At 44.7% G+C, this 23,493-nt stretch overlaps 1 protein-coding gene across 1 annotated transcript in view; it reads left to right on the top strand.

The window, feature by feature from the left end:
- Nucleotides 1-23,493, top strand: part of IQCA1 (IQ motif containing with AAA domain 1) — a 191,040-nt gene that overhangs the window by 56,683 nt on the left and 110,864 nt on the right. Inside the window, exon 7 of the mRNA XM_043462063.1 lies at nucleotides 18,985-19,069. Within this exon, the coding sequence (XP_043317998.1) occupies nucleotides 18,985-19,069 (85 nt within the window). The remainder of the gene's footprint in view (nucleotides 1-18,984; nucleotides 19,070-23,493) is intronic.

The following is a 23,493-nucleotide window of genomic DNA, read 5'->3' as shown; positions in this document are numbered from 1 at the left end:
TCTTTAGCACTCAGCTTTCTTTATAGTCCAACTCTCACATCCATACGTGACTCCTGGAAAAACCATAGCTTTGACTAGACGGGTCTTTGTTGGCAAAGTAATATCTCTGCTTTTTAACATGCTGTCTAGGTTGGTCATAGCTTTGAAGATTAAGATAGACTTTAAATGCAGTAAAATTTGCCCTTTGGGGTCAATCAGAAGTGGTGGCAAAGAGGCAGGACTCTGGGGTCTTGAAATGATTTTCATCCTCAGCAGGGTGAGCTTGGCTGGGAAATAAAATGCCTCTTCTATTTAATCTAATGATGTGAGGGCACCTGTCATGCTCTGTATCATAAACAAGTACCTTGCAAATCACATGCACACAGCAGGAGTGGTCTTGAGAGCCAGGCTGCCTGGGTTCAGATCCCAGATCTAACACGTAATTATAGGCTGTGTGACCTTGAACCAGTTGTTTAACCTCTCTGTACCTCTTTCTCCTCATCTTAAAATGAGGGTATTAACAGTATTGACCTCACAGATAAGATAACAGAATAATATATATAAAGCCCTTAGGACAGTGTGTGGCACATGATCCGGCCTCAGTAATTATTTTAAATGACACCATCATATCAATGACAGCGAGAACAGCCAACACTGTTATCAGAAGGCCAGCACATTCTCAGACACACAAGTTTGCAATGTGGAATAGTTGCCACAGTCAAAACACTCTGCATTTTCTTTCCTGGGTCTGGGCCTTTATATTTGCAGCTGCAAGCATCTTTTCAAAATGCTGCATTCCTAATGGCAGGAGGGACTGGCTGGTGGTGGAGGCGGGGGTGGAAGGGCTGCACGGGCTGGGGGTGGGGATAAAGCTGAGGGGATAATGACAAGGCAGGCAAACAAAAATTAGACAGGGTGGAATGCGCTTCTAGTCCCCGGGGTGGGGAGCCGGGATGTGACTTGTCTACAGGAGCGACACGTCTACAGATCACCAGGAAATATACATTCTTCCTGAAAGAGGTCCTGGCATGCTTTGCTAATGTTTTTTGTAATTTTGAAGATTAAGATAGAGTTTAAATGCAGTAAAATTTGCCCCTTTGGGTACCATTCAGCAAGTGAAGCTTTGTAATTTTAAGGCCTGTGGACCTAGACAGACTTATAGACTCCTCTCTCACTGCCCAGTAGACCTCCCCAGCCACGAGCAGAAATCTGCTGAGAATGGTGCTGGGAAGGTGTTTGGAGCAGGGTAGAACCTCAGAGTTTCCCATCTGCCTGGAAAAGTGAATGTCTCTTTCAGAAAAGACATTCGGATCTCTCCCACCCAGCTCCGTGCTGTCCCCGGCCGGGATCTCCTAGGCCCCTGGGTCTGCACCAGCTTCCATCACTGTTCACTCCTCAGGAAGCTGGGCCCTCCTTCTGGATCTGCATCCCTGGCCACTGCTCCTCCAGGAGGGTCTCTCCAGGCACTCCCCGTGGATGCTCTTCTGGGACCCCAGGGCTGGGAACAGTTGAGTGTCTTTCCTGGAGTCCGTGACTCACGAGAGGCCATTCATATTCAGATCCCTTGGTTCCAAAAGGCTTGCTGCTCCCACGACACTGAGCTCACGTCCTCCTTATGAACCTCCCAGCAGCAGAAACCCTGTCCTGTGCGTCTGAGACTCCCCTGTCATTTCGTGGGAAGGGATGGCAGTTGCCTACGGCCGGGTTGCTCGTTGGGTACCCCCTAGAAGCCTGGAGCTTTCCATCTCCCCAGCTCCTTCTCTGCCCCAGCCTCTGAGCCTCTTTCCGCAGAGCATGGTGACGGTCTGTGTCAGTAAACGGGAGAGAGCCACAGAGGAACCGCGGGATTTGAGAACACTGGCTGACTCCAATTATTTTGCAGGTGACAAAGCAGACTCAGAGAAGTCAGGTAGCTTGGCTAAAAACTGGGGTTGCTCCTGGCAGAACTAAAGTCAGGGTGAGCAGAGGCTTTCTGAAGCTTGATCATTGTGTCAAACCCGGATTGGTCCTCAGGGGAGAGTTCAGAATTGTTTGGAGGACTTTGCAGGACATCAAAAAGAAGCCACTAGAATGTTCATGATCGATACCTTCCCGGGAATGGGACCAGAGCTCTGTCTGTTCTTTGCCTTTATATTTCAGGTTTTCTACATTGAGCGTGAGTTCTTTTCAGAAACTAAAAAGAGATTTCAGGAGGATAGAGAGAAACGGATGGCCAGGGGAGGTGACTGCAGGTCATCATTTCGAATTCCTTGTGTAATTATAGTTTCAGTAAATTCTCCAAAGCAGCTGTGGTCTGTGGAAGAGATGTGAACATGTGTGGATGACTCCTCTGAGAAGGTGAACAGCTTTTTTCCACCATTGGCTTTGATGGAAAATATATTAGCTTGAATGGGGGACGTAAGAAGAGGTGGATGAGAAATCAAGGACTCAGGCATTTCTCATAGAGACCTTCGGGACGGGTGCACACCCGCATGAAATCGCATATTTTGCCATCCATTGTCACAGTAAATCAGATAGCACCCAGCAGCTATAGGCTTATCTGGGCCCCAAGTCCCATGGAAAGACAGGCCCTGAGGCTCCTCTGCAAGTTCAGTGGCCAGACTGTCTCTCTAAGGGCCATAGATTATTCCAGGTCACACCCCCAGCCCCCAGGTCCCCTGCACCGAACCTGTGTGTTTCCCTCTGGATTGTGAGCTTTTGGGGGGACGAACAGGACAGTGGTGTCTTCCTCGGGTTTTCACTGAACCCAGCCGCGTGCCTGCGATTCAGCGGATGCAGTACATGTGCGGAGCTGAGCTGCAGGTCCAGCCAAACTCTGTAATTAGCATCAGGTCAGACTGCAGTGCCTCTCACACTGCAGCTCATGGCACTTCCCTGGTGGTCCAGTGGTTAAGACTCTGCACTCCCAATGCAGGGGCCATGGGTTCAAGCCCTGCTAGGGGAACTAAGATCCCACATGCCACATGGTACGGCCTGGAAAAAAAAAAATAAGAGCAAATCAGCTGAAAAGCTTGTCAGAACAGATCCCCCTTGCCCCCGAAGCTCTGATTCAGTAGGTCCTCAGTGGGAAGAGTCTGAATTTTTTATAATCACCTCCCATTCTTTTCTTCATTTATTGTTGCGTGTGCAATGAAAGTGTGTAACATCACTTATACCCTCTTAGCAAAAACGTGAAGTGTGCAGTATTGTAAACTCTAGCTCCATGCCATGTGGTAGATCTCTAGAACTTACTCGTCTTGGCTGACAGCAGCGTTGTACCATTTGACTGATGCCTTCCTGTCTCCCCCGGCCCCTGGCAACCCCCTCTCCTCTGCTTCTGTGAGTTTGACCCTTTCGGGTTCCTCACGTGAGTCATGTGTCCTTGTGCGTCCAACTCGCTTCTTGGAGCACAGAGCCCTTGCGGTTCATGCATGTTGTCGCCTATGGCTGGATTTCCTTCTTTTTACAGACGAGTAATATTCAGTCGCATGTATGGACCACATTTTCCTTACCCATGTATGCGTCAACAGACATATTAGGTTGTTTCCGTCTTGAGAATAACGCTGCATTGAACATAGATGTGTGTAAAAGAGGAAAACATTCCTCCTGCGTGTGTGTCCTTGACTCACACGCCTTGACCATGCCGCCTCTTAACTCCCTATGTGTGTGGGTTGTCCACACATCAAGCTGGTCTCTGCAGCGCCAGCTGGGGTGTCCTGTGATGCCGTGGAGTTCTGACCTCCCTAGAGAGCCTCAGACCACCCCCCCACCATGTTAAGGGCTCAGCCCTGCAAAGCTGCCCGCTCCAGCTTCAGCTGTCTCCCATGCTGCTGACCATTCAGCTGTAAATCTGGGTTTCCAGGACTCCTCCCTTGGCTTTGACAGCTGGCTCCACTAGCTCATAGAACTCAGGGCAACACACTGACTTGTTTGTTATAAAAAGAAGTGATAAGGATAAAAGTGGACCTCCAGATGGAAGAGAGACACAGGCAAGGTGTGAGGAGAGGCACCAGCTGCCACGCCCCCTTCCGGACACCAGGCTTGCAGCCCCAGAAGCTCTCCAAACCCCCTGGCTTCGGGAAATTGTCTGGAGGCGACTTCACATAGGCATGACCGACCATGAACTCAGTTTTCATTCCTCCTGCCTGCCTAGTCAATAGATCATGGAGCTGAAATTTTCAAGCTTCTAATTGCGGCTTGGTCTTTCTGGGGGCCAGCCCCCACTCAGGAGCCCAGCACGCATCACCTCATTCGGACAGAACACTCTCCTGTCACCCAGGAAAGTCCAAGGCATTTAGTTCCTGTGCCAGGAACTGGAGGCAGAGACCAACATACCTTTTTTCTGTTATTTCACAGTGTATATATATTACTTTGAGATCCCAATTTTATTTCCTTTGGATATATATCCATATATATATATATGGGTATATATATACCCATATATACCCACTCCAGTATTCTTAGGCTTCCCTTGTGGCTCGGCTGGTAAAGAATCCACCTGCAATGCGGGAGACACAGCTTCGATCCCTGGGTTGGGAAGATCCCCTGGAGAAGGGAAAGGCTACCCACCCCAGTATTCTGGCCTGGAGAATCCCATGGACTGTGTAGTCCTTGGGGTTGCAAAGAGTCGGACACGAGTGAGTGACTTTCACTTTCACTTTGATATACCCAGTAGTGGGGTTGCTGCATTCTATGGTAACTCTATGTTTAATTTTTTTAAGGAACCTCCATACTTTTTTCCATACCGACGGAACCAATTTACATTCCTGCCAACAGTGGACAAGGTTCCCTTTTCCCCACATGCTCGTCGTCAACACTTACCTTTCCTCTTCGGATAACAGCCGTCCTAACACATGTGAGGGGACACTTCATTATGGCTTCGATTTACGTTTCCCTAATGATTCGTGATGTTGAGCATCTTTTTGTGTACCTATTAGCCATTTGTATGTCTTCTTGGAGAAATGTCTATTCACTTCCTTTGCCCATTTTAAAATCAGGTTATCTGGGGCTCTTCTGCTGTTGAGTTGTGGGAGTTCTTTATGTACTTTGAATATTAACCCCTTATCAGATACATGGTTTATGAATTCTTTCTCCCATCCTGTAGGTCGCCTTTCTGTTTTGTTGACGGTTTCCTCTGTGGCACCCGAGCTTTTAGTTTCATGTCCTTCAAGTTGTCTGTCTTTACTTTGTTGCCTGTGTTTTTGGTGTCGAGTCTGAATTTCTAGCAAGCTCCTGGGAGATGCTGAGTCCTGGATCTGGGGTAATACTTTGAGTAACCTTGGGCTTTCCCAGTGGCTCTGCGGTAAAGAATCCACCTGCAATGCAGGAGACGTGGGTTCCATCCCTGGGAGGATCCACTGGAGAAGGGCATGGCAACCCATTCCAGTATTCTTGCCTGGAGACCCCATGGACTGAGGAACCTGACCGGCTACAGTCCACAGGGTCATGAAAAGTCGGACACAACTGAAGCACCTTAGCAAGGCCTTGGGTTAGAGGAACCGCCAGCCTCTGCATGCCTTTCGGGGGGAGGCAAAGTGTAGGTAATCCCCGTACGGAATGTCAGAGAATCACTGAAAAAATTAAAGCCAGTATTATCCTGGAGATATGAAAGCCCCCAAATCTCCTGGCTTTCTGCTGAAGCCACTCAAACTGGGAAAGTTGGATGGCTTGGAAGCCACTGCCTTTATAAGCACTTTATACCCTGCAAGGCTGGACAGGCTATTGTTTGGGTATAAAGCCTTTGGGTTTGACTCAGCAGACTCTTCAGTTCTGTGTTATATGGTGACAGACATCAACACACGTGTTGCTCCAGACAGGAACTGTCATGCCTTTATTTCATAAACAGGTATTTATCACTTGATAGAATGAGGTCAGAGGAGCTTCAGAATTAACCTTGAACTCTAAAGCTTCCCTTTTCTGTAATTGCTCTGTTGCTGTCTATAAATGATTCTTTTTGAAAGCAGAGCAAAGGAACCAAGTTTGGAATGTAAATGTGGACATTTTGCTAACCTACCTTCCCCTGTGTCTGCCTTTCTTAGCCTTGTGGACTCCTGAGTTAGGAAGGGCAGCGGCTCCTTTGACTGAAGAATGGTTGATGAATGAATGATGTCTGTAGTTTAAAATGACAGGTGTGTAAACAGAAATGGATGGACATCTATTTAAACAGAAAATTCTCTGCATTAGTTCCTGGAGTGATGTGTTCTTTATATTAAGTTTCCTATACATATAAATATTTAAGACAAAAGTGAAAATAAAGCATATTAATCATTTTCTCAACAGAAGAGTAATCAAAGTCTAGATAGTCGATTGTGTTATCGGTAATATATTGTCCCTTTTAATAAAATAAATGTGAGCACAGGGTAGGGCAGGGAGTTTCATGTAGGAGTTGAGTCTGAGCAACAGTGAAACCTTGGGATGAAGAAGGAGGCTTCCTCCTGGAATGGTAACTGCTAATAAATAGCCCACTAATAAGTAGAAACATCAATGAATAAATCAGATTTTGTAAAGTGAAACCGAGACATCACCTCGATTTATACACTACTCTCTCCTCCTCTCCTTTGAGAGACGGTGAACCCCTCAGTTTCCCAGTGAGGGCCACGGTTATTAAGTCCATGTGTAGCCAATTGCCTTTATTGAGTGTAAGTGAATTTATAGGCAGCAAGTGACACTTTCGGAGGCTTCTGTGCGGTGGCACAAGCTGCTTTCTTTAGAACGCAGGAGAAATTTATGAGCCTGCTGACATTAATGGAGGTGGTTGGAAGACTTGGGGGGGCACCGGCCGGAAACCCCTCCATCCATATATTTTTCATACTTGATGAAACACAGATAAATCTCTGTCCTGGGCATCTGAAACGGTGGGACTGCTGAAGCTCGGTGTCAGAGCTCAGGGGGGAGATTTATCATTTTAGGAGTTCTGCTTTCTAAATCACTGCAGACTCGAGAGCTGGTCCTTTTCACGTCTGTGCAAGAATTTTTGACAATATGCATAAATCTTTAATCAGCCCCAACTTTACCAAATGTTCAGAGCCTCACGTTTGCTAACTGAAATATAGAAGGTGTGGGGTTTTTTCCTCCTCAGGCTCCTCTAAATAAAAGGATATAAAGGCAGGTAGCTCTGTCGAAGGTATTTTTACAAGAAAGCAACATTAATCATTGAGTATTCTGTAAGAAATTAACATTGCCCTTCCCCCATTAACATTGTCACATATAAATTATAGTTTCTAGAGCTGAAAGGGACTTTAGAAGTTGTCTGATAGGCACACAATACTTACTTTTTAACAATGAATGAGCAGACCTAGCTCAACAGCATCATTTGACACAAGGAAACTCACCAGGCTCCCCAGCTCATGGAGCGATTTGCTCAAATCACACCTCTAATTGGTGACTGCAGCCCTGGTTTCTTCATTTCCAGTTAAATACCATTTTCATTATACATTTAGCTCCCACTAAACGCTTCATTATTGGGTCTACAGATTTATTTTAATGCTTTATTATGAAACCTAAACCACCCGTGTGCTTTTTGTGGCCATCAGTTCAGCTCTGCCCATGGGTCTGGGTAAAGTGTAACGCGGGGCAGCCGACCCGGCAGGTTCTCTGGTTGGTCCACACTTGGCCCTGCTGGGGCAGCTGCTGAAACTCACCAGACCTTGGTTTCTCATCTGAAAAATACTACCAGCAGCAAGCCACCTCTCAGGACTGTTGGGGGGATTAAAAGAGACCATGATAGCAAGTTCTGAGCACATAGTACTTAAAACATGAAAACAGGGCTATGGAAGATTCTTTGCAGATCATTTCAACGTGATCGCTAGATCAGGTTATCCAGAAATAACATTGCATTTTTTAAAAATTATTATTCTTGGCTGCTCCAGGTCTTTGTTGCTGTGCGTGGGCTTTCTCTGGTTGGTTTCAGGGAGCGGGGGCTGCTCTCCAAAAGCAGTACTCAGGCTTCTCATTGCTGTGGCTTCTTTTGTTGCAGAGCACGGGCTCTGGAGCTCAGTAGTTGTGGCACGTGGGCTTAGTTGCCCCGCAGCATGTGGAATCCTCCCAGATCGGGGATCGAACCCATGTTCCCTGCACTGGCAGGTGTATTCTTATCCACTGGACCACCAGGGAAGCTCCAACGTTGCATCTTTAAACCAAGATCCAAGGTTGTCACATTTAAGCCCTTCGGTTTACCATAGAGAACCAGCGGCCGATGGAGAATGGAATCCGCCTGCTGGGGGCCTGGGACCTCGCCCTTTCTAGCTGGAAAGGCCATCTGTCTTGAAGTGGCCTCTGCTGCTCCTGAAATCATCAGCTTTGCCCAACAAATTCCCTGTCTTGAGGCTGATATTGGTTACAGCCCTGTCCTGGGGCCAATGTTGGTTACATGACATAAATGGCAGTGTAGTCATCTGAAAAGAGAGGAGAAAAATCATCCAACATAAAATACATGACAGGAGCTACTCAAAGGCATCGCTGGTTCCTCCCTCGCCTCCCTCCGTTTCCTGCCCTTCTCGGTATCCATGGTAACCTCATCCCGGCTCACAGCGTACCATTCCATCTCTTGTTTGGTTTACTCCAAATGTGAATCCTCACTCCAGTTGTGGAGATGTCACTGCTGCCCAGTATCCCCACTGACATGCAGGAGTGGGGCGGAGGTACCAGGGGGAGGGGATCTCAAGCTCCGCACATCCAAAAGTAAGCTGGCACCTCATCCCCTCAGACCTGCCCCCCACAGCCCCTCATCCCAACAGATGAGAACCCACCCATCCAGTCTCCGAGCATCACCCCAACTCCTCATCCTCTCTCAGCCTAGCACACAGTCGGCTAGAAAGCCCCATTAGCTTCAAACTGTGCTCCAAGCCCACCGACCCTCAGGACTCCCCTGGGGCTCAGACAGTAAACCACCTGCCTGCAATGTAGGACACTTGGGTTCGATCCCTGGTTTGGAAAGATCCCGTGGAGAAGGGAACAGCACCCCATTCCAGTATCCTTGCCTGGAGAATCCTTTGGACAGAGGAGCCTGGTGGGCTCCAGTCCATGAGGTCGCAGTAAGTTGGACACAACTGAGCGACTATCACTGCTTCTGCTCATACACCGACCCCCCAGGCCTCTGACTTCGCTGCCGCCTGGCCTGCAGGCAGCAGCTTCTGAACCCTCCTCCCCACAACCACCCTGGCTCCCCAGGTCTGTTTCCAGGTTGATGACAGCGTGTTCACGACATATGGCTGAGTCCATGACGGTCTCACTCAGACTTACAAGCCTACTTACTGACTGAAAAGCACCCCCGTTGCTGCTCCCAGGGTCTGTGTGGGTAGGAGTCTGGGCTCAGCTGCGTCCTCTGCTCGGGGTCTCACAAGGCTGCAACGGGGTCTCATCTGCACCCACGCCCTCCGGGCTGTGGGCAGCGTTCGGTGTCTCTGGGCTGCCGGACCGCGGGCCTCCGTCCCTTGCTGTGGGCTGGAGGTGTCGTCACGCTCGTGTGTAGTACTGGCTCCAAGCCAGAGTCCCAGCCCCACTCAAGAGGAAGGAGGTGCACAAAGGCATGGCCCCAGAGAGCAGGGATCATCCTGTAAAAACCTAAAGCGGGCCATGCCCCTGCTTCCTAAAGTGGCTCCCTTTCCTCCCCAGGAGGGCGAGTGTCCTGTGGCCACCGACCAAGGCCTGGCTCTTCTCAGGGCATCCCAGGGACACCTTCTCAGAGCACCGCCATGGCCCGGCCCCAGCGGCCTCCTCCACAGGGCGTCTAGCACCTGGGAGATGTGCCTCTATAGTTTCTGCTCCCAGAACTCACCACCGTGCAGCTTTTGTTGTCTCTGCTCATGAGATCCGGGAGAAGGGAGACTAGAGGCTTCCACTTATGTTACTGACTCCGTGTGCCATAGGATGAAGAAGCATATGCTGTGATTGTTTTCCTGGTTCGTAGCCAGCTTGTTTGGGTTCTGCCTTTCCTCTCTGACTCCCTTGTTATTTCAGAGAGGACTTTTAGGTTTCCAAGTCGTTCAAAATTAGACACGAGTATTTATTCCCAGGAATATAAATAGATCCATGGTAGGAAAATGCAATATTATATACATCAGGAAAAGCACTATAATCATTTCAGGTCATGCAGAAAAACTATCTGATGAGATGGAATGCCCACTTCTTATTTTAAAAATTCTAAAACAAAGAGAAGGGTTAATTCTTAGCATAATAAAAATGTAAGCTGAATAAAAAACAAGGATTTGTTTAATCTTTTGTTTACTGCTTTTTCCCTGTGCCCAGAACAGTGTCTGGCACATAGTTCTAAACGAGTGCGTGAATGAACGAAACAGCAAGTATTTTTTAAAACAAAAGAGAGCTATACACCGAATGAGGAAACACTGTAGATTGTCCCACAAGAGAAAGGAAAATACAGATGATTTCGTCCCCTAATAATTAGTGCCTGCTTGCTCAGTTGCTCAGTCATGTCCAACTCTTTGGGACCCCGTGGACTGTAGCCTGCCAGGCTCCTCTGTCCATGGAATTTTCCAGGCAAGGGTATGGAAATGGGTTGGTTGCCATTTCCTACTCCAGGCCTAATAATTAGTGCCATAGTATAAATTTTTGCCAATATAGTGACATCAAAAGGAAAGAAGAATATTTTTAAGAAAGTAGAAAAACTTATTTTTTAAAAAATTAGTGATAGACTGTGAAATAGAGAGATATGAAAAGTTTAAGAAGTTTAAGACATCTACAAATGTTGAAGAAATTTTGAAAGACTTGAATAAATGGTGAGACGTGCCATGTTTCTGCTTAAATGGAAAGATGACACGACTGCTCTGGGTAATTTATAGACAGGACACATTTTCAATTAAAATCCCAACAGGATTATTTATTGAACTTGAAAACATAATTATTAAAGTCATTAGGATTAAAATCAGGAAATAAGAACAATAAGGAAGGACAAATGGCACTGTGTTTTCAAGAATATTATAAAGAAAAATAAGGTAAATGCATTACACTAATATAAAAGTACAAGCATAAATCAGTGAAATAAAGAAGAGAGCCCCAGAACTGACAAACCTAGATGGAAATAAATAGCATATGATAAATTAAGTTTAAAAAGTAATAGGAATGGGAAAAATACACTAGCAATAACCAGATTGCCTTAATTGCTAAAGCCAACAAGCAGTAGAAAACAGAGGATTTAACTTCCCTGGAGAAAGGTCACAATTTTCCAACTATAGAAACAAAAATTTTTTCCACTGTTAAAATTACAGGGTCTATATAATAACCGAACCCTAAAATACGACAGAAAGGAAGCCAACCAAAAATAAAATTTATTTATTATAAATTGTTTTACTTTATAGTTTTATTTCATTATAAACATGATTCCTATTTGCCGTAACAAGTAAAATAATACTGCAGTATACACAGGAAAAAAATCAGTGGTCTCCTCCCTCCAGCCCCTCCCTCTTAGCTAATCCAGATGAACAGTGCTTGCCTTCCCCTGCACCTGCAAACATAAACGCACACTTGTTTGACACTCTCCTGTCTGCATTGAATCGGTGATGCCATCAAACCATCACCAACTCAGTGGACATGAACTTGGACAAACTCCAGGAGATAGTGAGGGGCAGGGAGGCCTGCCTGGCCTGCTGCAATCCATGGGTCGCAAAGAGTCAAAACAGGACTTAGCGACTGAACAAGTCCTGTCCCCTTTTATTTTGATAACCCGGATGGATCCCCAGCCCAGTTTTCCCCCTTCATATTCTGTCTTTAGCATCCCCTCTGTTCATTTCCCTGGTGGCTCAGTGGTAAAGACCCCACCTGCCAATGCGGAAGACTTGGGTTCGATCCCTGGGTCAGAAAGATCCCCTGAGGGGGGGAAATGCCAACCCATTCCAGTATTCTTGCCTGGAAAATTCCACCGACAGGGAAGCCTGGGCTACAGTCCATGGGGTTGCAAAAAGTCAGACACAACTTAGTGACTGAACAACAACACCTGTTCACACAGAGTCAAGTCATCTTCATGAGAACTGAATGTGTTCATCCACCTAAATATTTGTTCAGTGCTGGTGGTGAAAAGCTAAAGCAGAGCAGGTGAAGTTTAGTCCCATGCTGGATTCCACACTGGGGCTTAACCACAGTTATATAACCATTCCCTGCAATCTGATTATTTGCAGTTTCTTATTACAGTTTTTATTTTTTACAGCTTTTGCTAGTACAAAAATGCATCACAAAGCTTTAATATCTCTGCTTTTATTTCAGTAGGGATTCCCAATAGTGGAATTATTGGGTTAAATGTGTACCTATGAAAGGTCCATGCATGTGAAAGTGCATGTCTGAATGCTCAGTCATGTCCGACTCTTTGTGACCCCATGGACTGTAGCCTACCAGGCTTCTCTGTCCATAGAATTCTCCAGGCAAGAATACTGGAGTGGATTGCCATTCCCTTCTCCAGAGTATCTTCCTTACCAAGGGATTGAACCCAGGTCTCTTGCATTACAGACAATTCTTTACCATCTGGGCCACCAGGGAAGCCCACGTGTGATAGGTTTATAATGTAAACTTGATAGCTGAAGACCTAAGCAATCTATTGTCTAAGGATTTTTGACAAAGCCAGTAAGTGACTGTGAGTAGTGGGGGATCCTGGGCATCTTGGCAGAAGCCCAAGGTTGGAATCTTGGCTCTTCCCAGAAGGAAGGAATTGTTTGCCTTTGGAAGAGTCATATAAACTCTCACATTTTCCAGTTTCCTCCTTTGCAAAATGGGGAGAGAAGGGCTCATCTCACAGAATTTCTTTAAGGATGAAATGAGAAACAATTTGTGAACAGCGTCTGTGGAAATGCTGTGTAACCGGCATGAAACAAATGCACAGGCGATGATCATTTCTACTTAATAAGTGAGTCCAAGAGGTAAGGAGTGCGTGCGTGCTCAGCTGCTCAGTCCTGTCCAACTCTTCACAGCCCCATGAACTGTAGCCCTCCAGGATCCTCTGTCCATGGGATTCTCCAGGCAAGAATACTAGTGTGGGTTGCCATACCCTCCACCAGGGGATCTTCCTGACCCAGGGATCGAGCCCGGGTCTCCTGCATTGCAGGCAGATTCTTTACCACTCAGCCACCAAGGAGATAGCTACACAAATGCAGCCAGCATGTAGCCAAGTGTCAATCAACGTCAGTAACAGCTAAAGAAATGCAAATGCAAAGTCAAGTTGGGCTTCCATTTTTACACCCAAATTGGTCTAAACCGAGGCATCCGAGGAAGAGGAATGCTAATGCATTGGTGAGACAGGTGAAACAGACTACAGGGGGCTCAGAACTGCTTGGCCCGTTTGTGTTTTAATTCTGCTCTTTCCAGGGTGGGACTGGGGCTTTTCTCTGTGGTCTTCTATCATCGGCACCCCCACCCCACCCCAGAATAATTATCTGGGGCAGGGGTTGTAGTTACACCAAATTTTATGTTCTCCTGTTTAAAATAATGAGCCAACAGCATCCTGTGCAGAGCATCTGACTTCCGAGAAGAGGTCGCTGCTGCTCGGAGATGCCCGTGAGGTGTGAACGAGGTCACCTGAATTGCCGTGAGTTCTGATGCTCAGCCATTCCAGATGGGCCAGGCCAGCTCCTCTCCGTCTGAGTGCAAGAGGGTTCCTCTGCCCCATTCCTGGCTTCTGCCTCCAGACTATGAAGCCATTTTTCAGGCACAGTAAGGAAACGGCAGGGCTTCCCAGGTGGCTCAGCAATAAAGAATCCACCTGCCAAGCAGGAGCCGCAGGTTCGATCCCTGAGTTGGGAAGGTCCCCTGGAGAAGGAAATGGCAACCCGCTCCAGTGTTCCTGCCTGAGAAATGCCATGGACAGAGGAAGCTGGCAGAGTACGTGGCGTCAGAAAGAGTTGGACACGACCTAGTGACTAAACAACAACAAAGGAAATGGCAGCAAGATGGTCTGCGTTATGCAAATGCCAGACAGACACCACTTGTACAAAGTAAAATGGGGGCTACCTCCCACCTCCCTGCGTAAGATGAGGAGGGGGCAGGTCTGTTGGCCACTGGCCTCGGGCACAGTGGGGACCCGCTTCCACGATGCCTCAGGCAAGGGCTGTTCTCTGAGGCTCTGAGATGTGCGGGACAAATGTCATATCTTCAGGGCCAAAGACATACTGAAAACCCCGTCATGGACCAAGGGTTTGGATTGGGGTTTGGGGAGAAAATTAAGTGAGAACAGTATGGGATCAAATGATGGATGGCTGTGGTTTCAGAGTCATTGGTTTACACATGTGAACCTTGCCTGAAGCCCATTTAGGGAGGAGATGGTGCAGGTCCCACTCAAGAGCCTAGGACTCAGAAGCCATTATCCTAGGTAATTTTGACTATGCAACATGGAGGTGATGCTTTCCGAGTCAAGAACTAAGGTTGGTAGCAATTGAAGCTGGAAGAAATGTCAGATTACTGGAGCTTTCCAATGCTGGAGCAGCTGGCGGGCATCATCATTTAGAAGGCTAATTCTCTGGTGAGGCGGGGGCCTGGCTGGCTTCTCAGCTTCTTTCGTTCGTAATTTTTCAGGGGTGATCGGGGTTTCATGCTGGGGAGGTATTGTTTGATTTTGAGAAATATCCTTCTCTAGTTTGTTGACAAATCTCAAGTTTGATAAATATATTTCATATTCAGAGTTCCTATTCAAATTTTCCTATTTTTAATTTTATTTTGCTTTATTTATTTCATTTTTTAACTGACAAAGCAGAGGACTTTATTGGGAAGGGGCACCCAGGTGGAGAGCAAGAGGGTAAGGGAATCCAGGAGAACTGCTCTTCCCAGGTACTTTTTAGGGAGTGGGTTTAATGAATACCTGAAAGTGTATGTTTTGGAAATTATACTTAATTTAATACAAATTAAATGTAGTTCCAGAAAATTGAGTTGTTGCTTGAATTAATCCCCATGGGGCTTCCCTGGTGGCACTAGTGATAAAGAATCTGCCTGCTAATGCAGGAGACTGCAGGTTTGATCCTTGGGTGGGGAAGATCCCCTGAAGGAGGAAATGGCAACCCACTCCAGTGCTCTTGCCTGGAAAATTCCATGGACAGAGAAGCCTGGGCGGCTGCAGTCCATGAAATCACGCAGAGTCGGACATGACTAAGTGACTTAAGAACTGCCCCCCACCGTAATCCCCATGAGATGTGTCAGCATTTGCTCAGAGGTGATGAAATGCTAAGAGCTCACAAATAGCTGATGAGTCCTGTCTTAACAAGTTCCGCCTCCATTTCTCAGACTTTGTGTTTTTGGATGATTCTCACCTCTTGTTTCTCCTGTTCTGTCGATCTGAGTGAAGTGTCTGTAGTTCAGGTTATTTTTCATGCAGCCGTGTGATGAGTTCCATTTTCTGCATCACTTGGTCCGTCTGGCAGTTGGGATGCCCATTTGCAGAACCTGCTTCGGCCTTGCCTGTTGCAGCAATTTGAGAGCAAATGGATTGGTTGGTGGGGGTGGGAGGGGTGTGGAGTGGGGAGGTGGCAGGCAGTGGTACAGCGGTGGCGAATTCTAGCACACACTGCACAGCAACTTTGAAAATCAGCAAAATGATGAAAGTTGAAGATAAATGTCTGTGAAATTAAGATTTAAACTATAATTGACGGAAAGCTGTGATATAAATAGCCACCACTTACCAAGTCAGTATCTTTACCACATAATAATTTTGCAGATGGTGACTGCAGCTTTGAAATCAGGAGAAGATTGCTTCTTGGCAGGAAAGCTATGACAAACCTAGATATTGTGTTGAAAAGCAAAGACATCACTTTGCCAACAAAGTTCCATATAGTCAAGGCTGTGGTCTTTCCACCAGTCACATGCAGTTGTGAGAGCTGGACTGTAAAGAAGGCAGAACACCAAAGAATTGATGCCTTCGAACTGTGTTGCTGGAGAAGACTCCTGAGGGTCCCTTGGATAGCAGAGAGATCAAACCAGTCCATCCTAAAGGAAATCAACCTTGAATACTCACTGGAAGGACTGATGCTGAAGCTGAAGCTCCAATACTTTGGTCACCTGATGTGAAGAGCCAACTGATTGGAAAAGACCCTGATGCTGGGAAAGATTGAAGGCAGAAGGAGGAGAGGGTGTCAGAGGATGAGATGGCTGGATGGCGTCACTGATGCAATGGACATGAACTTGGGCAAACTCTGGGAGATGGTGAGGGACAGGGAGGCCTGGCGCGCTACAGTCCGTGGGGTTGCAAAGAGTCAGACACAACTGAGTGACTGAACTGAACTGAACATAGTGGGTGATCACCCACCATCCCCAAGGGTGATGCGTTTGTCCACAAACCTCCCAACCAGCCGCACACTGCACTGTGTCCAGTTCCTTTCAAAGCTACGCTGAGGAGCTGAGTCAGATGCCAACTGAGTGAGCCCCCAGGAAAGGTTCAGGAGACCTGAGAGGTTTTATGTAGACAGGGATGAAGCTGTCCTAAGATGTTTGGGGGGCAATCTGTAGAAGGGATAGGGGCCAAAGCACTGGGGTGGAGGCAGTTGGTGAGGGAGCTGCTGGGTGTTGACCTTGACCCAAGGCAGTGGCCCCAGTTTATCTAGATCCTCGCTGGTATGCACCTTCCTTTTTAAAAAGTTCATTTAACAATATCCTTGAGGACACAGTAGAAAATAATTGTGGGGCTTACCCTTGAATACGTAGCTTTTCAATATTGTACATGAGGGACCTGGAGTTGAGTGACTGCCTTCTGCTGCACCCCAAACTGTGAAGGCCATTCAAAGTGGGTGCCTGCCACCTGTCCAGTTTCAGACTGAGTGAGCCCTTTCGATGGAACCTTATTTTTCACTGAAAAGACGACTGACACTCTGGCTGTTAAGACTCAGGTTTGCAGGAGATACTTTCTCCAAAAAGACCCAAGTAAGCCTGAAGGAAAACAAATGAGGGTATTTGTTGCTAATAATAAAATCCAAGCTTTCTAGCAAAGATGACAAGTTTGGAAATCTTGTAGTCATCTCTGTGAGTCTGAGAGCTTCCCATTGCTTAGCTTTAGAGTCTGAGATTGATGGAGTTGTTGTTGTTCAGTCATTCAGTTGTGTCTGATTCTTTGTGACCCCATGGACTGCAGCAAGCCAGACTTCCCTGTTTTACACTATCTCTAGGAGTTTGCTCAAACTCATGTCCATTGAGCCGGTGATGCCATCCAACCGTCTCATCCTCTGCTGCCTCCTTCTCCTCCGGCCCTCACTCTTTCCCCATCAGGGTTTTTCCCAGTGAGTCAGGTCTTCATATCAGGTGGCCAAAGTATTGGAGCTTCAGCATCAGTCCTTCCAATGATTATTCAGGGTTGATTTCCTTTAGGATTTACTGGTTTGATCTCCTTGTGGTTGCAGGGACTCTCAAGAGTCTTCTCCAACACCACATTTCAAAAACGTCAATTCTTCGGCACTCAGCCTTCTTTATGGTCCAGCTCGCACATCCATACACGACTACTGGAAAAACCATAGCTTTGACTAGATGGACCTTTGTCAGCAGAGTGACATCTCTGCTTTTTCATATGCCGTCTAGGAGTTATTGATGACTGTGATTTTTGATACCACACAATGTATATCAGCTTTGGGAAGATCTGCATAAATCAGTGGACCATTAGTTTTGAAATGATCAAGACCTGATGTTATAGAATCATGTCTGAGTGAAAGATCTGTTCAGCGCACAAGATGCATGACTTTTAATGTAGCAGGGAAGGCAAAGTTCTTGATAAGGTTTCAGATTCTGCATCACCACCAGCCTTTAGGAAGGCTGTGGTGTGGAATCAAAGCCAAATATTCACAGCTGTCTAAAAGGCTATTAAAACTTTCCTCTCTTTTCTAATTATACATCCGCGTGAGGCCAGATTTTCTTTCCATACTTCAACCAAAACAACATATTGCAGCAGATTGAATACAGAAGCATATAGAAGCACCCTGCTAAGTTCCACTGAGCCAGAACACTTGCACTCCTCTAATTTTTTTCTTCTGGGAAATATATTCTTCATTAAAAATGTTACTTATGTGAACACCTAATGGGTTTATTATTGTTGTTTGTGATGAAAATGCATATTATAGAAAGTTTGCGGTTTTGATACCTAATACAGTAACTATCACCAGCTAGAACTCACATAAACAAAAGCTTTAGGGATCATCAAAAATTATCAAGCGTGTCAAGAGTGGGACTTCCCAGGACGTCCAGTGGTTAAGACTCTGCCTTCCAATGCAGGAGGTGCAAATTTGATCCCTGGTCAGGGAACTAAGATCCCACCTGATGCAAGGTGCAGCCAAGAATTTTAAAAACAAATAAATAGAACTTGTTTTTTTAAAAAATATTGTCAAGAGCAACTAAGGCCAAAAGCTTGAGAACATAGAGTCATCTTGAGCATGGGCATCTCTTCTAACCCTTAGATTCTGGATTAATGGAACTAACTTGATAAAGTTTTTCTTTCTCTATATGTAATAAATATAACACTCATGTCCAGGTAGTTTCTCTTGGGAAAATTAACTTTGTATCCCTTCTGAAATTTCTCAACATTAAATTTCAAACTCTGCTTTTTAAAACATAGAAACTATATGGCTACAGAAAACAATGACTATTCCTATCTCTTAACACGTGGGGCTTAGACTCACTGAAATCTAAAGCATGCATGCCTATTTCATGCACTAGTACCAAGTCTGTAATTTGAACAACACCATGTTTCTGTTTTATTTCAAAATCCTGTGTTTATCCTACATTTTAAACAGGAAGAAATATTTTGTGCTTCTGTCGTCATTCTTAACACAAGCATGGAGTATTGCAATAATTTTTTTTTAAAAAAGAGGCAGAAAAGTACAGTCTGCTTTAAGGAGAGAGGTCTGACTCAGAGTAACAATTGCTTTGAGGAGAGAAACCTGCTTCTGAATGTCACAGGGTCCTTCTGCTCCTTAGAGACTGCATGTCCGGCCAGCAACTGGCAGGGAGCCCCGTCCTAATAACCATCACTCATTTCAGTGAGCTTGAGCAGAGCCAGCTCGTCAGGAATGTAGCAGAGAGGGCTGCGCTCCTGGATGTTTATTCTGCCTTTTTTTTCCTCCTCAGGAACTTAACAGGCACTTTTCCTGACTACCCTAACGAAGAAGAAGGAGGTTCCGCTATTATTTTTTCCAACAAGACCCCACAACAGGTACAGATATGCTTGAGAAATAAAGTGTAGCTATATCATAATTGCAGTCCTTTAAACCTTAGAGTTAATGAGTTTGCAGGGTTATTAGGTCTTGGCTATTTCCCTACAGACGTTTACACAGAAATACTTTTGGTGTTCATCACTTAATGTACTTTCAAACTTTTTTTAATGAAATTCATGCTTTCTCCTGTCTTTGAAGGCTATGTGGCAACACGTGATTCTCATCTTCTTAGTAAGTGATGACCATAGGACCTGAACACCTTGGTAGAAAAGAAGGCAAAAAATATTAACTTGTAAAAAAATAGTAATATTTTAAAACTGTCTGGAAAGAAACTTAAATATAAAGTTAATGTTACTCTATCTCCTTTCACCTATCAGACTGCTAAAATTTTTAGATTGTGATAATAATTGGAGTGGGTAAACATGTGGGGAAAAGTCACTCCTGAACGTTGTAGCTGGATACATAAATTAACATGACATTTTTTGAGGGCCATGGAATGAGTAAATATCAAAATGTTTATTAAATATACCCTTTGACCCATAAATGCTATTTAAGGAATTTATACTAAGGAAATAAGAAGACAAGTTGCCATAGGGAACTTGCCATAGGGGAACAGCAAACTTTTTTCATTAGCAGATAAATAGTAAGTAACTCTGCCGTTATAAGCTGAAAGCACAGACAATATGTAAATGAATAGGAACGGCTGTGTTCCAATAAAACTTTACTTACAAACATGAGCAACAGGCCACATCTGGCCCATGTGATACTGTTTGCTGATTCTTGCCATAGATAACTGAAATAGCTGTTCTCGTCTTCACTGTTCACATCATTGACAAAGAAGAAACCAGGCTAATGTGTGTTGTGTGAGTCGCTCTGTCATGATCAACTCTTTTCAACCCCATGGACTGCAACCCGCCAGGCTCCTCTGTCCATGGGATTCTCCAGGCAAGGACGCTGGAGTGGGTCGCCATTTCCTTCTCCAGGGGGTCTTCCCCACCCAGGGATCGAACCTCGGTCTCCCGCACTGCAGGCGGATTGTTCACCGTTTGAGCCACCAGGGAAGCCCCGTGTTTGTTAGCTGGGTAGTTAGTTAAGTGACGTGAAGCGCTAACTAAGCAATGGTAAAAGCCATGCTGTGGGTGAGATCGCGTCAGTGCTGCTGACCCTATGGTCAGCATCCCTGGCCCCCTCTGCTCCTCTGCCTGAGCCCTCGGGGTCCGGCGGAAGCGCTGCCCTCCCAGTCCCCTGTCAGAAGCCAACGTCAGCTGCCACCCTCCTGTCCTCCCCACTTAATAACCACCCTCTTCTTGGCAGTTCATCACGGCCTGCCTAGAGTCACTGTCATTTTGATGTGCTGTTATTTCACTTTCTTACGTGTTTAGGTCTTGTCCCTCCAGCTAAATTACCCAGCACAGGTTGTGTCTTGAAAGCTCCTGGCAGGCAGCCAGACATGTTTCATGTCAGTTTAGAAGGGTAACAATTACAGAATTAGGAATGTTGGTGGAATGTCTAAATTGTCCATCAGAAACTCTCGAAAGCAGAGTTAATGTCCAGTCAGACTAAAAGCAAAAGAAGACTGAGGACGTCTGGTTAATACACTAGAATTAATACACAAGGAAATGGGGGCCACAGAGCAGCCTGACTTTAAAAGGCAGGTGAGGGACTTCCCTGGCGGTCCAGTGGCTAAGAGCTAAGAGATTGCAGTGCAGGGGGCCCGGGGTTCAATCCCTGGTCAGGGAACGAGATCCCACCTGCCGCAGCTAGTAGAGTTCTCATGCCTCAACTAAAGATCCCGGTTGCCACAGCTAAAACCCAGCATGGCCAAATAAATCAATAAGCATTTTTTAAAAAGGCAGATGAGTGAAGAGTCAGGACAGCCTTGTGGTGAGAAATCAGAATTCCACTGGGTCTGCAGCCTTAGGCAAGTGTCTGACCCCCTGTGTCTCGGGTTTCTTGTCTGTGAATGCAGATACCAGCAAGACCTGAATCCCTGGACTGAGGAATCATTAGATGAGATGATACATGTAATGTACTCGGAACAGAGTTGGGCACTCTGAAAGTGTTCAGGAAGTCTTAGCAGTTATTACTAATGAGGGGTGGGGAGGAGGGGGAGGAGGAGGGGAGTAGGAGAAAGGGGAAGGGGAGGAAGCTGAAAAGATAGACCAAGCATAATCATTATAGCATGCATGTGTGTAGTCATTTATATTTGTTAAAAAAAAAAAGCAATAAAAAGACTTTCTGTGAAGTGAGTATAATCACATTGATGCCAAATCCCCCAAAAGATGGAATATAAATAGAACCTGAGACCAGTCATACTTGTGAGTATTAATTCAAAAATTCAAAGTGAAATATTAGCAAAACACCACAGCCAAGTGGTGTTAAATCCAGAATGCCAGCGTGGGTGTGTTTTGGATGTCTGTGAATACATTGCATTATCTAAAGAGATCCAAGAGGGAAAACCATAAGCTCATCACTGTGGGTGCTGAAAGGCACTTTACAGAGTCAACTCCCATTCTTGATATTAAGAAAACAAGACAAAAATGGAATACATGGATACTTCTTTAACATGACAAAATATTTTTTAGTTCACAAGTTAATATCATGCTTAAAGAAATTCACAAGAAACACATTGATGTCATGAAAAATGCAAGGATAGTCATCATCACCGTTGATGAACAGGATCTATTGAACACTCTTAGACAAGAGAATGAGCGATAAATTGGAATGGAAGAGGGAAAATGATCACTTTTTGCAGATATGTTCTGAACTTAGAAAAGCAAAGAGAATAAACTAAAAAAAAAAAAAACCTTAAGCAACATGAGAAGATGAGGAGTTACAAAATTAATATGCAGAAAGAAAAAGCTTCTATATGTTCAAATAGCAGCTACATTTAGAAAATATAAGAAGAGTCCATTTATAACAGCAACAGTGACACAAAGATAAAACATCCAGGAATAAAGTTAATAATAAAAGTGTGATATGTGGAAATAAAAGCTTAAAACGTTCTGAAAAATGAAATTGAGCAGATGGAAAAGCATACTGTGTTCTTAGGTAGGAATGTTCAATGTTATAAATACTTCAGCTCCCCCAAACATCGTTTATACGTACAATACGATCCAAATAAAAATACCAATAGCATTTTGTTGGAGTAGGGAGTTAGGGCATGCAGAGGGTGACTAATTTGATTTTAAACTTTGGGCAGAAAGTAAATAACCAGAAATAACTAGTAAAATTCTGAGAATGAAGGGTAATGAGGAGGAACCAGCCCTGCCAGGTATTAAAACATGTTTTTAAGAGCCCATTGGTACAGGCAGATGATTAGATGAAAAAGAACAGAAAATCAAGAAATATATCCAAATACACATGGAAATTTAGTTTATAATAAAGAAGCCTGTCATCCTTCTTGTATAAAGAAAAGTAAAAAGACCATTTAATGAATGGGATTATAATAACAAGGTTGTCAACTGGAAAAGAAGAAAATTAAATCTCTGTCTCTTTATACTTTACCCCAGAATGATTCCAAATGGATCAAAGATTTAAATGTCAAACAAAACAAAAGCACAAAAGAACTAAAAGCAGCCAACAAAGAAATATGTCATAACCTCAGAGTGGAAAAAACCTTTTTACCTCTGTTGCATGACCCGGGAGTCATAGAAGAAAAAAAAGATAACTTAAACTACATTAAAAAATATTTTTAACCTCCATGGCCAAACTGACTCCAAGTAAAGTCAAATGACAGATAACACACTGCAAGAATTATTTGTGATGAGTATCACAGATAAGAGATCATTTTTCTAATATATAAAGAGCTCCTATAGCTCTATAAGAAAAAAACTCAGTAACCCAATATTTTTAAAGCCAAAAGATATGAACAGACAGTTCTCAGAAATGAAAATCTGAATGGATTTGAAACATAATAAAAGATGTTCAACATATGAAAAGACGATGAACCCCACATATATAAAGGAAATGCAAATTAAAGCTATACTGACAGACAAAACTGATAGATTGAATATCATCAAAATTCAAAACCTTTGGACTTCCAAAGACACCACTAAGAAAATGCAAATACAAGAACAGACTGGGAGATTGTAATTGAAAACTTACACCCGATAAAGGATTTATATCCAAAATGTACAAAGAACTCTTACATCTCAGTAATGAGACAAACAATCTAATAAAAAAAGAAAGATGGGCAAAAGACTCAAAAAGACAGTTCGTAAAGCAATATAGATAAATGGCTAATAAGCACATTGAAAGATGCTCAACACCACTTGTCATTAGGAAGATGAAAATTAAAGCTACAGTGAGGTAACATTTCATAACACTAGGATGATGTACTAATAATAAAAGACGGTAACAAATGTTGAGGATGTCAAGAAGAAGGAAACCTCCTACATCGTGGAGGACATAAAACGGCACA

This window comes from Cervus canadensis, chromosome 2, assembly GCF_019320065.1.
Source record: "Cervus canadensis isolate Bull #8, Minnesota chromosome 2, ASM1932006v1, whole genome shotgun sequence".
In the NCBI taxonomy this organism is placed as follows: domain Eukaryota; kingdom Metazoa; phylum Chordata; class Mammalia; order Artiodactyla; family Cervidae; genus Cervus; species Cervus canadensis.
Note: the sequence above shows the minus strand (reverse complement) of the source record. Positions and strands in the feature narration are given on the sequence as shown.